This window comes from Cervus canadensis, chromosome 23 (genome assembly GCF_019320065.1).
Source record: "Cervus canadensis isolate Bull #8, Minnesota chromosome 23, ASM1932006v1, whole genome shotgun sequence".
Lineage (NCBI taxonomy): Eukaryota > Metazoa > Chordata > Mammalia > Artiodactyla > Cervidae > Cervus > Cervus canadensis.
In genome coordinates, this window is record NC_057408.1 from 55,464,480 (window position 1) to 55,479,212 (window position 14,733).

Genomic DNA, 14,733 nt, shown 5'->3' on the forward strand with positions numbered 1-14,733 from the left:
AGTACAAGGAGAGTGAAGTAAATATCACACCTTCTATTATTATTGTTCAGTCACTAAGTTGTGTCCAACTCTTTGTGACCCTATGGACTGCATCAGACTTTCCTATCCAGACTTTCCTATCCCTCACTATCTTCCGGAGCTTGCTCACACTCATGTCCGTTGAGTCAGTGATGCCATCCCACCATCTCATCCTCTGTTTCCCTCTTCCCCTCTTGCCCGCAATCTTTCCCAGCATCAGGGTCTTTTCCAATGAGTTGGCTCTTCACCTAAGTTGGCCAAAGTATCAGAGCTTCAGCTTCAGTATCAATCCTTCCAATGAATATTCAGGGTTGATTTCCTTTAGGATTGATTGGTTTGACCTCCTTGCTTCCCAAGGGACTCTCAAGAGTTTTCTCCAGCACCACAGTTCAAAAGCATCAACTCTTTGGCACTCAGCCTTCTTTGTGGTCCAACTCTCACATCCGTACATGACTACTGGAAAGACCATAGCTTTGGCTATACAGACACCTTTATATAGCATTAATACTTATTACAATTTATATATATATAATGATGATACTGATTTATATCACATTCAGTCTTGTTGAGCAAACTCCGGGAGACATTGGAGGACAGAGGAGCCTGGCATGCTACAGTCCATGGGGTCGCAAAGAGTCAGACACGACTTAGTAACTGAACAACAACAAAATCTTGTTCATGAAAAACAAACAAAAATATACTTGATATCAACTTGCAACGTGTTGGGACTGTGATCACCAGTCACATCTATGATCTATCCCCCCAAATATATTACAAAACAGCAAAAGAGGGAACTGCCGCATCCGTGACCAAGAGTGAGAGGTGACTCAGAAGCCACTCCATTGCTTGTCTCATCAGTAGTGAGCACATTAGAGAGCAAGGTTTATTTTGGGAAGAGGTTTGCTGCATCCCGGACACTAACATTTACCCTGCTGAGAGAATGAGTCTTGCATCAGTTGGATGCCCCTTCCCCACCGCATGATGGATGGAGTTCAGAATCTGGGGATGCTAGATCTGAAACCTAGCAAAGCTAGAAAAAGAAGTGCTCAAAAAAAATTAAAATTAACAGTGTATCGTGGGCATAAGTGCTCTCTTGTCCTCTTTGGAATGAAGAAATATTTATTATAGGCTTTCCTGTTTCCTGGGACCACCCCTGCCCCATCGTCCTATGTAAAGGCAGGGGAGCACTCAGAGGTGACACAAGCTCACCATTTGTCTTCTGCTGGAGGCTTTGGCCAACTGTTATCATGGTTTCAGCAAGAGGAAATGTGGGCTCCTAACCACCTAGGAATCTTGCTGTGGGTCACAGAGCATATTTAGCAGATGACAGTGTTGATTTTCCTTTGTGAACCCCTGACGGCTTAATTCCTTAATGCTTAAAGCAACTAAAGAACAGCATGATTTTCTAAGAGAAATGAAGCTTCCGCACTTTTGTGTTATTAAACCAAGATAAATGGACACCCTGATAGCAAACAGCTCTTATCTTTAGAACCTATAGTTGTTTGCCTCTTCTAGTCTTTCAAAGCACATAAATTTCTTCCTGGCTAAGTTTCCACAAACAGTGACTGATGGTGAACATAGGGTTCCTGGACAGTTTGTGTTGAGATAGTAAAACCACACCCAGGGCCTAACACAGAGATGGTGTCCAGGAAACAGTGCTGGAAAGAGAGAAGGGGGAAAGTCAAGTTTTATCTCAGGTTACCTCCAGCCTTGATTCTGGAGGTAATTGTTTTCAAAACAGACTCTTATTTTAAAACACAGTCTTCATGCATAGATTCATAGTTAGGAAGAAAAAAAATGGATAAAAATCAATTTAATGTACTTAGTTGCTTGGTCACATCCAGCTCTTTGCAACCCCATGGACTATAGCCCACCAGGCTTTTCTGTCCGTGGGAGTCTCCAGGCAAGAATACTGGAGTGGGTTACAATTTCCTTCTCCAGGAGATCTTCCTGATCTTCCTGATCTTCCAGAGATGGAACCGATGTCTCCTGCATTGGCAGCTCAGATTCCCTGAGCCATCAGGGAAGCACATAAATCAACTTAGTTATTCTCAAAACAAAAGTAAATTAAAAAAAAAAAATGCTTGAAGTCTGTTTCCTTCCGCCTCCCCTTCAGTTGTATGGTGGACCACCCTCCCTCTTCAGTTTATTGATCCAACAGAATTCCAGCAAAAATACTTCTTGGTTTCCATGGTTCGTGTTTGCTGACATGCCTGCTTCCTGAAAGCCGACCACTGAAGACAGGGTGCACCATCTCCACATCTCTGCCACTCCAGACCCTGGAGTCAGACCTGAAGAGCTGCGTGTGCATCTGAGTGTTGGTGACCAGATGCATGGATTCAGTGTTTACCCCGATTAGAAAGAGAAGCCTAACAAACTTGAGTTCCAATGAAAAGTGGTCCTCTGGCCGGTCTGGATGGAAGCGGTCCTTCTTCCAGGAGCCTTCCTGTGCCCGTCAGCGTGTGTGCAGCCCAAGTGCCTGGCGTAGATGGCACCAGGACGTGGACGAGCTGAACAGGGGTCTGCGTCTCGGCGGCTTGTCTCGAGACATAAACACCCCTTAGACCCCTCCCGCCCCGATCTGTGTCTCGGGGCTGGCTCCTCACACCGTAGGATGTGAGTGACACACAGACTGTTAACAGAGCCTACAGCTTAGGGAGGAGGCTCGAGGAGTCTCAGCGCCCACCACTATCCACTCACTGCCATTGCACCTGTAAACTCACGTGTCCCCCAAGCGTCACCTCCCCTTCCACCCCTACAAATATCTTCCTCCCTGAAATGAGCTCTCAGAGTCTGTGTTATCTCAAAGAATGATTTTCTTCCCAGCAATCAGAGGTTCCCAGCCCCAGGCTCCCTGACCCTGAGGGTCCTTGGTACCCTCCTACCCCCTCATCATCTATTTCCCTGTGTTCTCTCCCGTGCTGACTGGCCCCTGGCAGCGAGGCGTCCACGAAATCCGAGAGATCAGACAGTTCCACTTCACGGGCTGGCCAGACCACGGGGTCCCCTACCACGCCACCGGGCTACTGGGCTTCGTCCGGCAGGTGAAATCCAAGAGCCCACCCAACGCGGGCCCGCTGGTGGTGCACTGCAGGTGAGTGGGGGCCGAATGGGGGCAGCAGGTGCAAGTCCCCTTGGGGTGATGGAAACATTTGGAAACTCCACAGAGGCGATGGTCGCACAGCGTTGCGAGGGTGCCAGGCACCACTGAGTTGTACACCTTCCGGTGGTCGTTCCACATTCTGTGAATTTCACCCCAGCGAGGATCTAAGAGGAAGCAGCAGCGGGGGTCCCTGCTGCCCACCCTGACTGAGCCCTGCTCTCTGTGCAGTGCTGGTGCGGGCAGGACCGGCTGTTTCATCGTCATTGACATCATGCTGGACATGGCCGAGCGGGAAGGGGTGGTGGACATCTACAACTGCGTGCGGGAGCTGCGGTCTCGGAGGGTGAACATGGTGCAGACCGAGGTACTGAACCCCCGTCACCCCGACCCCGCCAGCCTCGGGCTCTGTCCCTGCTGCCCACGTCCCAGGGCCAAGTCGGGGCGGGGGGAGGGAGAGAAGCCGCGGTTCTATCTTCAGAAACCCCCAGCAGAAAAGGCGAGGCATGTGGCCATCCTTTCTTCCCACCCTCCCTCCTTCCTTCCTTTTCTTTCTCCTCTCATAAACACATGAAAAAGGCCAGGAGTCTGCCAGGTAACAGAATCTGCTCCCCAAGCCCAACTTTCCCCTTGTTTCTGCATGCAGGGTCCCGGTTGAGGCTCCACTTTGAAGCCTTCAGGATTTCAATACTGTTTCTTTTTTTTTGGGGGGGGGTTCTCTATTTCATTTTTTTTTTCCAGTGGGTTTTGTCATACATTGACATGAATCAGCAATAGATTTACACGTATTCCCCATCCCGATCCCCCCTCCCACCTCCCTCTCCACCTGATTCCTCTGGGTCTTCCCAGTGCACCAGGCCCGAGCACTTTTTTTACTGTGTCTTTTAAACTAGCTGGTAACCAGAGCGAGACCACCCCTGAGAATAGGCAGGCATTTGCAGAGTGATTTTTAAGGGTAATCTCTATGCATTTCCTTCTCTTCTGACTGTCCTTAAAAATTCTGTCCAGTGAGTGGCCTGGCATCGTGGGAATTTGCCCACTTTCTGGAAGCACTCTGGAACTTCTCTAAGTTAGAATTCAAGGTGTGCCAGAAACTTAAGTGTTTGAGAATAAGTATTCCATCCTGCTCCTAGGAAGTTAATGTTTTTACTAATGTGTGTGCATGTTAAGTCGCATCAGTCGTGTCCAACTCTGTGCAACCCCATGAACTGTAGCCCACCAGGCACCTCTGTCCATGGGATTCTCCAGGCAAGAATACTAGAGTGGGTTACCATGCCCTCCTCCAGGGGACCTCCCTGACCCAGGGATCGAACCCATATCTCTTAAATTTCCTGCATTGGCAGGTGGTTTCTTTACCACTAGCACCACCTGGGAAGGCCCAGTGTCTGAATGGTTTCCACCAGTGTGTTGAAGCCTTCTGCACCGAGCCCCTGTTTACCTCTCCTCCTGCTGTCCTCCACACATGGCCAGTCACTAATGCCCTGCCCTCCCTTTGGAGAGGGACAGGATTACTGGCCCTGGGACAGCCCCCTCCGAGCGGCCAAGTCCCCTCCCGGGCCTTCTCTCTGGAAGGAATGCGTGCTCTGTGACGGGTGAACCATCGTTCTCTGGTCCACGAGGGGCTGCCTCCCCTCCTCCTCTGGTTCCTGGGAGTTACCTTGGTTTCTCTGCTTCCCCAGGAGCAGTACGTGTTCATCCACGATGCCATTCTGGAAGCCTGTCTCTGTGGGGACACCTCGGTACCCGCTTCCCAGGTCAGGTCTCTCTACTATGACATGAACAAGCTGGACCCGCAGACCAATTCGAGCCAGATCAAGGAGGAATTCCGGGTAGGTCATGCTAAAGGGACAGTCGACTCTGAGCTTGCTCCGAAGAAGAAGCTCAGAGTCGGCTCAGGAACCCTTGAGCCCACGCAGGGCTTCTCAGCCTCAGCACCGTTGACGCTGGGGGCTCAGTTGTCCACGGCCGAGGGGTTGTCCTGTTGGGTGTTTCGTGGCATCCCTGGCAGCTGCCCACTGGATGCCTGAGCCCTGCCCGCCCCCCACACCATCCTGACAGCCAGACCATGTGCTGAAGTAGTTAGTGTCCCCATATCGAGACCACTGGTCTGGCAGAGCCAGGCCCTCCCCGCCCCCACCCCTGCTCAGGGTGCAGACGCCAGACAGACCCACAGTGTAACCCCAACAGCTAGACCAAGCCAGGCACATTCAGGGTGCTTGCTGGCAAGAGTGCATGCGCTCTAAGTTGCTCAGTCGTGTCCAACTCTTTTTGACCCCACGGACTGTAGCCCACCAGACTCCTCTGTCCATGGGATTCTCCAGGCAAGGTACTGGAGTGGGTGGCCCTGCCTTCCTCCAGGGGATCTTCCCGACCTGGGGATCAAACCCGCATGTGTTACGTCTCCCACATTCGCAGGCCGGTTCTTTACCACTAGCGCCACCTGAGTGCTCTATGCCATTTCTCATGCTCTCCTTGGGTCTGAATGCACCTGACTCCACACCTAACTCCAGCCTGACCCCTGCCAACCTCTCCCTCCAAACGCCCAGGTGTCCAGTCCTAGCTGGATTCGTTGGCACCTGATCCGGCATATGCACAGCGGTCCTTGTGTCTGATGGGCTCTGTCTATGCACAGAGTCCTGAAAAATAAAGAGAAATAAAAATCTCATTGTGTAAGTGGGGTCTGGGGAGTGGGGCCGTCAGCTGCAGGACACAGGGGTCCCCTGAGGTCTGCACAGGAGATGGGGTTCTTGTCCCGAGCGTACCTGCTCTGTCCTCCAGACCCTGAACATGGTGACGCCGACCCTGCGCGTGGAAGACTGCAGCATCGCGCTGCTGCCCCGTAACCACGAGAAGAACCGCTGCATGGACATCCTGCCGCCCGACCGCTGCCTGCCCTTCCTCATCACCATCGACGGCGAGAGCAGCAACTACATCAACGCGGCCCTCATGGACGTGAGCCCCCCTCCATCCGCGCGCCCCCTCCCTGGGCAGGACACGGCGGGATGTTCCTCCGGGGGCGGCGCCTGGGTCCTCTCCCTGGTTCGCTTTAAAGCCGTGAACTGTGTTTTCAGCGAAGTGCACTTCCGCCTCCGTATCTGTTTGTGTGTCGGGACCGACGCTCTTGGTCTCTGGGAGACCCCGGTCCAGGAGGGCTGATAAATGAAGGGTGTGTCGGCGGGGCTCTGAGCACTTCAATTTTTTAACCTGCTGGCTGGAGAGCAAGAGACAGCTATTAAGTCAGGAAGGCAGTGAAGTGGGATAATATGGTTTGCAGCATTATTTTAGTTCCCATTCCTCCTAATTTAGGCAGTAATTAACATGGGGGAGAAATTGCCTGTCAGCACAGATAGTACACAACCCATTACCTCCTGTCAGTCTATTTACTTCTAACTGAATGAGCATTTGCTACTCAATTGATGGGAAAAGTGAATGGGGATTTTCAGTGCTAATACGGAAATTTTAATTCTATTGGTGTGATATGGGTAAAAAGGTATTTAAGCTGGTCTGACGCTCTGCAGAGCTGTCAAAAGCGTGTGTGTCCTTGGATGGCAGGAATAAGTAACACCATCTCACACATTTAAACAATAAGCGCACAGATTTTAGGAGAAATGGAACTATCTTAATCATGCATATCTTAAAGTGAAGTTAAATTTTCTCCATTAAATTAGTTATGTGTAAAGTCGACATTGCCTTTCTACCAGAAATACAAAAAAAAAAAAAAAACGAACTGTAGGAGATGCTTATTAAGTTTTATTAGTATCAAAGTGAGGTGACTTTAGCATTATTTTTCTGCAGATGAGTCTATATTTGGCCTGTTTTGGCATGGACCATGGTGGTAGAATTCAGCAGTTGTTAAATATGTTCAGTGTTTTATGTCACGGACTCCCATGTGTACAAAATAACTTAGCTTCCTCCTGTCACGTTCTCCGGGGTCCATTTGGATCTCTCTTGTTTGCGTCTGCAGAGCTATAAACAGCCCTCGGCTTTCATAGTCACCCAGCATCCTCTGCCAAACACGGTGAAAGACTTCTGGAGGCTGGTCCTGGATTATCACTGCACGTCTGTGGTGATGCTAAACGACGTGGACCCCGCCCAGGTGAGACTCATGGACCACGGCTGCCAGAGCCCGGCCTAGGGTCCTGTCTGTGTTTCCTGTGTTTGCACATCCAGAATGCAGTCCCCTGGCAGCAGGTTACAAACCCCAAGCAAGGACAGGGAGCCAAAGATGCCTGTTACAAACCAGATGGGGGACTTCCCCGGCAGTCCAGTGGTTAAGACTGCACCTTCCAATGCAGGGGCTGTGGGTTCGATCCCTGGTTGGGGAGCTAAGATCCCTCATGACTCGTGGCAAAAAAGAAAATATAAAACAGAAGCAATATTGTAAAAAAAAAAAAAAAAAACTCAGTGAAGAGTTTAAAAATAGTCCGCACACACACACACACACACACAAAAACTTTACAAAAAATAATACAAACCAGATGTAATTTGGGATGGCAGCAGAAAATAGTCTGAGACCAAAAAGATGGACTGAACTCAGAGATGGAGTGAGTGACAGGGAAACAGAGGGTCATAATCTGGGTTGTTCGCGAAGGATGGGAGTGCTGACCGGAGAGAGATGCAGGGTAACAGGCAGTCAGGACTGACCCAGGGGCTGAAGGGCATAGAGCAAGTGGACCAGAGATGATGAGAAAGGCCGTCAACCTCTGACACAGCCCCGGATCCGGGCTGGGAGTGTCCCCGAGCCTCCTGGCATGGCCCACCTGGAGGCCACAGGTGGCAGTCGGCCTAGCAGGGTGAAAAGAGTGGAGACTGGCATGCCGTTCTAAGGGATAGCAACTACTTTTGTCAACTCTTTGGTAAAGATATATTAAAGAGAAATGAAACCGAGACTGGAAGATAAGGAAAACTCAGAATGATGAATGTGATTTGTTCGTAGCTCCTCTTTTTATACACAGAGAGACAGAATTGGGCAGTGGTGACTCAGTATTACTAATGGGGTTAGAAGGATTTTCCTAAAAGGACTCATCAGGCCAGAGTGAGCACGGGGGCCCTGGGAGCTGGATTTATCACTTTAGGGCCCAGCTGTTCTAATCACAGGCTGAACTGCTGTGACAAAGGCCCTTGTGGGAAGTTTGAACTTGGTGTGTTGTAAGAATAAACTTGTTCTGGAACGGAATTAATTTTCTGTCTCATAGAGACAAATTAAAAAAAAAAGAAAGAAACGAAAGTCTGACATATTACAGCAGCCAAAGTGGACAAAAATTTTCCTTCCTAAAATCCACTTAATTGTCATCAATCTGCCAAAAATCCCATGGACCTTCACTTCAGTCCTGTAATGTTTTTTATTACATTTGAAGCAATGCATTGTCTTGTTAAGGCTGTAGCCCAAAAGCTAGTTAATGAAATAATAATGATCACGCTTGTCTTCATCTAGTTCTTTTTACTTAAGAAGCTTAAATATTTCAGAAGTCTTCCGTGGTTATCCTCTCCTTTCCAAAGGATGGGTGGCAACCGTTTATAAAAACAAGCAGACACCACAGCTGGGGAACCTCAATGACACAACCAGGAATAGGACCAAGGGTTCTGGTTTTCTAACTCACCATGCCGTGCATTCAGCTCCACTCGTTCAAGGTTCCTTAGTCACAGACAGAGGATAAGCAAGTGTTCCCTCTTCAGAATCGTTGCTTTTCCCCTAAGTGAATACTGAAATGCCGTGATAGACTGTTTTTTTTCCATATGAGTGAACCAGACATCAGTGGTTTACACACGTTCTTTCTGGACGATGCTGTTGAATTCTAAAGCATGTTAGTCAGTCAGTCGTGAACTCAGTAAAGAATTAGCCTGCAATGCAGGAGACCTGGGTTCTATCCCTGGATTGGGAAGATCCCCTGGAGGAGGGACTGGCTACCCATTCCAGTACCCTTGCCTGGAGAATCCCATGGACAGAGGAATCTGACAGGCTACAGTCCATGGGGTCACAAAATATCGGACATGACTAAGCAACTAACACTTGAATTCTAAAGTTGTGTTCTAAGCCACAATTGTCTGGGCTCATACCGAGCCTTGGCTGCCCCGGTGGGAGAGACCAAGGTCCCCATCCCGCTCAGCAGATGGAGCCGGTGCTGGTTTGGAGAAAGGGTGCTCTTGGGATTCGGCCTTTTAGAGAGCACTAAACGGAGCATTTGAACCGAAAGTCTCTGCAATCACACAAGAATAGCACTCAGCTGCTTTAAGTATTTATAGGCCCAGTTCATGGACGTGTTATGCACTATTTAAGTCATTTTCCACACGGTTTCCTCGGGCGGGATGCAGAATGCCATAATCCAGGAGCCCGCGCTGGCCGGGCCGTTCCTGTTTCTCTGGTGAAAGTGATGAGCTTTAGATTGAGGGCTGAATTGTGAGGACGAACAGAAAGCAAGGCTGGCTCCGTCAGGGGAAAACGGGCAGGACAGTTCAGATGTGTGTGCTAGGGCTTCTCTTCCCATCTCAGCTTCCCATCATATGACTGTTCATTTTAACATGGGTACCCTGGGGATCAAAGAGAAAATAAACTTCAGCGAGCTGTCTTTTGACAAGGCAGTTTTATAACTTGTCACCAAGAAGCACTGGTGAGGAAGGAAAAATTTTGTGGAAGCAATATCTTTTTTTAAGCTTTTATTTATTACATAGCTGTGTGCTTAGTCGCTCAGTTGTGTCCAACCCTTTGCAACCCCATGGACTGTAGCCCACCAGGCTCCTCTGTCCGTAGAGATTATCCAGACAAGAATACTGGAGTAGGTTGCCTTGCCTTCCTCCAGGGGATCTTCCCCACCCAGGGATCGAATGCAGGTCTCCCACACTGCAGGCGGATTCTTTACCAACTGAGCCACCATGAAAGCCCTTTATATACTTATTTTTAACTGTGCTGGGTCTTCATTGCTGCTCGGACTTTCTCTGGTTGCCATGAGCTGGGGCTAATCTTGAGTTGCAGCGCACGGGCTTCTCACTGCAGTGGCTTCTCTAGTTGCTGAGCACGGGCTCTAGGGTGCATGGGCTTCAGTAGTTTCGGCTCCCAGGCTCTAAAGCACAGGCTCAATAGTTGTGGAAAGGGGACTTAGTTTGCTCCATGGTATGTGGCATCTTCCTGACCCAGGGATCGAATCCGTATCTCCTACATTGGCAGGTGGATTCTTTACTGCTGAGCCACCTGGGAAGCCCAGAAGCCTTATTTTCAAATAAATAAATGTAATTTCTAAAATACTATAGACTCAGCTCATGTAAAAAGGGCCCTCAGTTATCCTGTTTTCCAACTTGGTCATGAAATTCAAACCTTTAGCTTCTATAACAGAGGGAGAGGAGATGGCTTCGTTTGATCCACTGGAAACCAGCTTGCAATCTTGGATATAAATCAACCTTTGTAACCTTCCATGATGAGATTTTAAATCCTTTGGAAAAGAAAAATCATCAGAAAAAGGAATTTCAGGCAGTAGGTTCTCACCTTCATTGTACATCATTCTGCTTAAAATGAGATGTTTTCATCTGCTCTTGGCTCAGAAGAAATAGACTGTAAAATAATGAAGTGCTTTCCTCTTGCCCTGATCCCAGCCATTTGTCCCTCCGGTAAATTGGAAAAAAGAGTTAAATGCTGCTCCCAAAACATCACTGCATACCAAGTCCCCAAAGAAGCTTCATTTCCAACTTTAAGTAGGGTCTCAGAGCTTTAGAAGGCTTCCCAGGTGACTCAGTGGTAAAGAACCTGCCTGCCAATGCAAGAGATATAAGAGATGCGGGTTCGATCCCTGGGTTGGGAAGATTCCCTGGAGGAGGTCAGGGCAACCCACTCAGCAGAGCCTGTCGGGCTATATCTGTGGGGTTGCAAAGAGTCAGACACAACTGAACAACTCAGCATGCATTGCGTGCATGCCTGCAGAGCTTTAGAAAAGATTTGTGATAACAGACGGGGGTTTTTCTCACCTGTCTCCAAGTTGTGTTGCTGCAGGGCAGTGGTAAGCAAGATCCCCTCCCTCATCTGCCATCATGCCTGGCACCCTGCCTGCCACACTCGTCACCTGCTCCATGTTTCAGCAGTAGTCCTGGTTCCCCAGTGTCATCAATACCTGGAATGTGAGACGCTAGGAAATTGAGTTTTTAATTGAAGCCCAAAGCGGTTACTCTTATTCCACCATGTTTCCTAGGTCTGAGCTGGGAGGGTTTGGACCAGAGTGTGAGAAAATGCAACCCAACACTGTTGCCAGTATTTTGTCACAAAACAGCCCGGTTCTCAAAGTGATTACATACTACTAGGGGAGCCCAGATGGAAGGTTGGAGATTTGGGTGTCAAGTGGGTCATCTCAAATGTCTTTGCTCTTGTAACAGCAGCTCAGGGCATCTCCCCAGGGTCAGAGAAGAGTGCCTTTCAGCGGCAAAAGAGATCTTACAGTGATGGTATTCAGTAGTGCCCACATGACCTCCTTGGGAGGCAGAATTCCTCGTGGCTTAGTGATGCTTTCGCAGAAAATAGAGAAAAAAGTACTAGACGGACAGGAGGAATTAAGGGCTCAGCCAACAAGAAAGTCAACAGGTCAACTTGGGGGAAGGAAAAGAGAAAGGAAAGGAAATGAAGTGAATGATGGGCATTGGGGCCTGATGCTGGTAGTGACCTTGTCCAGACGTGAGCAGTAAATGTATTCTGATCATTAACCTCGCGTTTCTGTGTTTTGACTCCAGTTGTGTCCGCAGTACTGGCCAGAGAACGGAGTCCACCGACACGGCCCCATCCAGGTGGAGTTTGTTTCTGCTGACCTGGAAGAAGACATCATCAGTAGGATATTCCGCATCTACAACGCAGCACGAGTAAGATCCACAACCACCGTGGCTGGTGTTGCGGTTTCCTTATTTTCTCATCAATTGACTGGGTAGATGGTCTAGATCAGCGTTCTGGGAGCCTGAGGCCCTTCTAGGAGTCTGTGAACAAAACCAAGTTCCCTGACCCTGTGGAGCTTACATTCTAAAGGGAGGAGACAGACAGGAGAGGATGGACGCACAGATTGCCTGTTAGATTTGCCAGAAAGTGCTGTGTGCTGTCGGAGAAAAACGGGAAAGCAGAAGGTGCCAGGCCTGGACCGGAGTATGAGCAGAGGGGCCGTGTGAATGAAGCCCGGTGGGCGTGAGGGGCAGCCACATGCTCTCCTGCAGGTGGCTTTGGGGGCAGAAGTGACGGTCAGTGCAAAGGCCCGGAGGTGGGGGGATTGTCTGGTGAGTCCCGTAACAGCAAGGCAGCTGATGTGTCCGCAGTCCAGGAGGCGAAGGCGGGAGTAGCTGCCAGGGCTGAGGTTGGGGTCCAGGGGGCAGAGGTCACATAGGGCCCTGCAGGCCACCTCCAGGATCAGGGCTTCTGCTCTGAAGGAAAGGAGGTGCTGCCACAGGGTCCTGAGTGGAAGAGTCTTATGCTATAATCGAGCTTTTAGAAGGCACGCTCTGGCATCTGTGCTGGGGACAGACAGTGAGGGAGTGGGTCAGGAGGCTGTTGTAGTAATCCAGGTGGGAAAGGACAAGGGTGGGCAGAGCGGCAGTGGGTGGGGGAGGTGGAGGGGCTCTGATACAGTCTGGCCTCAGAGCCGATAGGATGGGGTGATCGGTTGGATCCCAGGGACTCAGGAGCAGCTGACAGCATGTTGGTCCTGAGAACTAGATGGAACAGACATTAACCAAATTGGGAAAAGCTGTGCAGGTAATAGGATTGTTAGGGGTCTGAGCACGCATAGACGGAAGGCAGTTCAACTGTGTACGTGCTAGGTTTAAAGTGACTGTTTGATGCCTGCATTGGAATATCGTGGAGACCTTGGAATCTGTGAGGGTGAAATTCAGGAGCGAGGTCTGGAGACACAGATTGAGGACTCACTGGAATAGTTAAAGCCATGAGACTGAATAAAACCATCAAGAGGGAAATGGAGAAGAGAAAGGGACCCAAGGACTGAGCCTGGGGCCTGCATCAGCAAGCATCTGGGAGGAAGGGAGGCCAAGAGCTGAGGGGTTTGGTGGGGGTACAGCCAGGAAGGAAACAAGAGTGATCCCCTGTGTTGGGTGCTACCGGCAGCCACGGAAGATTTAGCCCAAGAGATTCAGACTAAAATCACGCGGCCTGGTTATTTGACTCCTAAAATTCTATTTAACTCCTCCTGCCAGTGCAGGAGACTCAGGAGACACAGACACAGGTTCTGTTCAATCCCTGGGTCAGGAAGATCCCCTGGAGGAGGGCATGGCAACCCACTCCAATATTCTTGCCTGGAGAATCCCATGGACAGAGGAGCCAGGTGGGCTTTAGCCCATGGGGTTGCATAGTTGGATGCATCTGAGCACACATGCATAATTCTATTTAATTATGGTGAAAGACTATTGATATCTTAGCAAGAGTCATGCTAGTGAGCAGAACCGTATTATACGCCCAGGACACAGGGTGTCATCAGTAACACTCTGAACTCACAGACATCGCCAGAGCACAGTTTATCCTTTACCTTTAGTTTACCTGTACTTAAAGTCAAGCCTGTTTACCACTCTAGGCCAGTGTGGTCAGTGCTCAGGTCGTGTGTTGTTTTTCATGCAGCGTTCGCAAAGCTGTGAGCATTCCACTTCGCTTCTGTCTGGCCTCCCATTGGAAACACCTGGTGTCTTATATCAGCTCGTGATTCAGACTCCTAACTCCTCGGGCCATAGACGGTCCATTCGCTAATTACAGGCAGGCCCTCCTTCCCTCTCCGGCCCGCTGGCATGAGGAGGTAGGGTCAGCATGCTGGAGCTTGGCCCTGAGAGTCACGCCTGCTTTTTTTTCTCTCCACTCCCCTCCGATCGCCCGGCCCTCTGCAGCCCCAGGACGGGTACCGGATGGTGCAGCAGTTCCAGTTCCTGGGCTGGCCGATGTACAGGGACACGCCGGTGTCCAAGCGCTCCTTCCTGAAGCTCATCCGCCAGGTGGACAAGTGGCAGGAGGAGTACAACGGCGGGGAGGGACGCACGGTCGTGCATTGCCTGTGAGTATGCACATCCACCAGACTGACATCCAGCCCTAACGCCTCGGCTCACCACCTCTTGTTCACTATAAATGGAGAAGAAATAAGCAGATCTGGGCAAGAGCTCATCGGTCCATTCGTTAAATGTTCAGTTCACTTTGCAGAAAGCAAGCACATGCACATTTTGCCTTTGGAGGGGATGTCGCTGCTATAAATTGAGCCCCAATCTTGTGAATGGGAGCTGCTGCCTCCCCCAAAAAATACCTGGGTGGGTTCAGTGAGCTCCTTCCAGCTCTTGAGAGCACGTTGTTAAGCTTCGGGGAATTTTCTGAGCTGGTTGTGAAACTGTTGGTAACCTGAAATCCTCGGAGGCAGACGTGTTTATGTCACGGACGTCAGCAAATGCCACAGTCAGGGGGCCCTCCCCGTTATGGCAGAACTGGTTTACCAGCACACTCATTGGTGATTCTGTTGGATTTCATGACAGAGGTTTCAGAGGAACTGTCTCCTCCTTCTTTGTGGTTTTAAGAGAGTTTTGTTTTGTTTTGTTTGCCTGGGGATAGATATATATTGGGAAGATTTGGTTACAGCCAGTGTCTGCAGACTGGTCTCCAGACCGGCAATTTTAAC

The 14,733-nt window shown here is 49.8% G+C and overlaps 1 protein-coding gene across 6 annotated transcripts in view; it reads left to right on the plus strand.

The window, feature by feature from the left end:
* Positions 1-14,733, plus strand: part of PTPRM (protein tyrosine phosphatase receptor type M) — a 640,041-nt gene that overhangs the window by 609,542 nt on the left and 15,766 nt on the right. For all 6 annotated transcript variants that reach the window (XM_043443664.1, XM_043443666.1, XM_043443661.1 and 3 more), the window contains 7 exons: positions 2,958-3,112; positions 3,350-3,485; positions 4,798-4,947; positions 5,897-6,070; positions 7,083-7,214; positions 11,825-11,950; positions 13,961-14,124. In XM_043443664.1, coding sequence (XP_043299599.1) covers positions 2,958-3,112; positions 3,350-3,485; positions 4,798-4,947; positions 5,897-6,070; positions 7,083-7,214; positions 11,825-11,950; positions 13,961-14,124 — 1,037 coding nt within the window. The remainder of the gene's footprint in view (positions 1-2,957; positions 3,113-3,349; positions 3,486-4,797; positions 4,948-5,896; positions 6,071-7,082; positions 7,215-11,824; positions 11,951-13,960; positions 14,125-14,733) is intronic.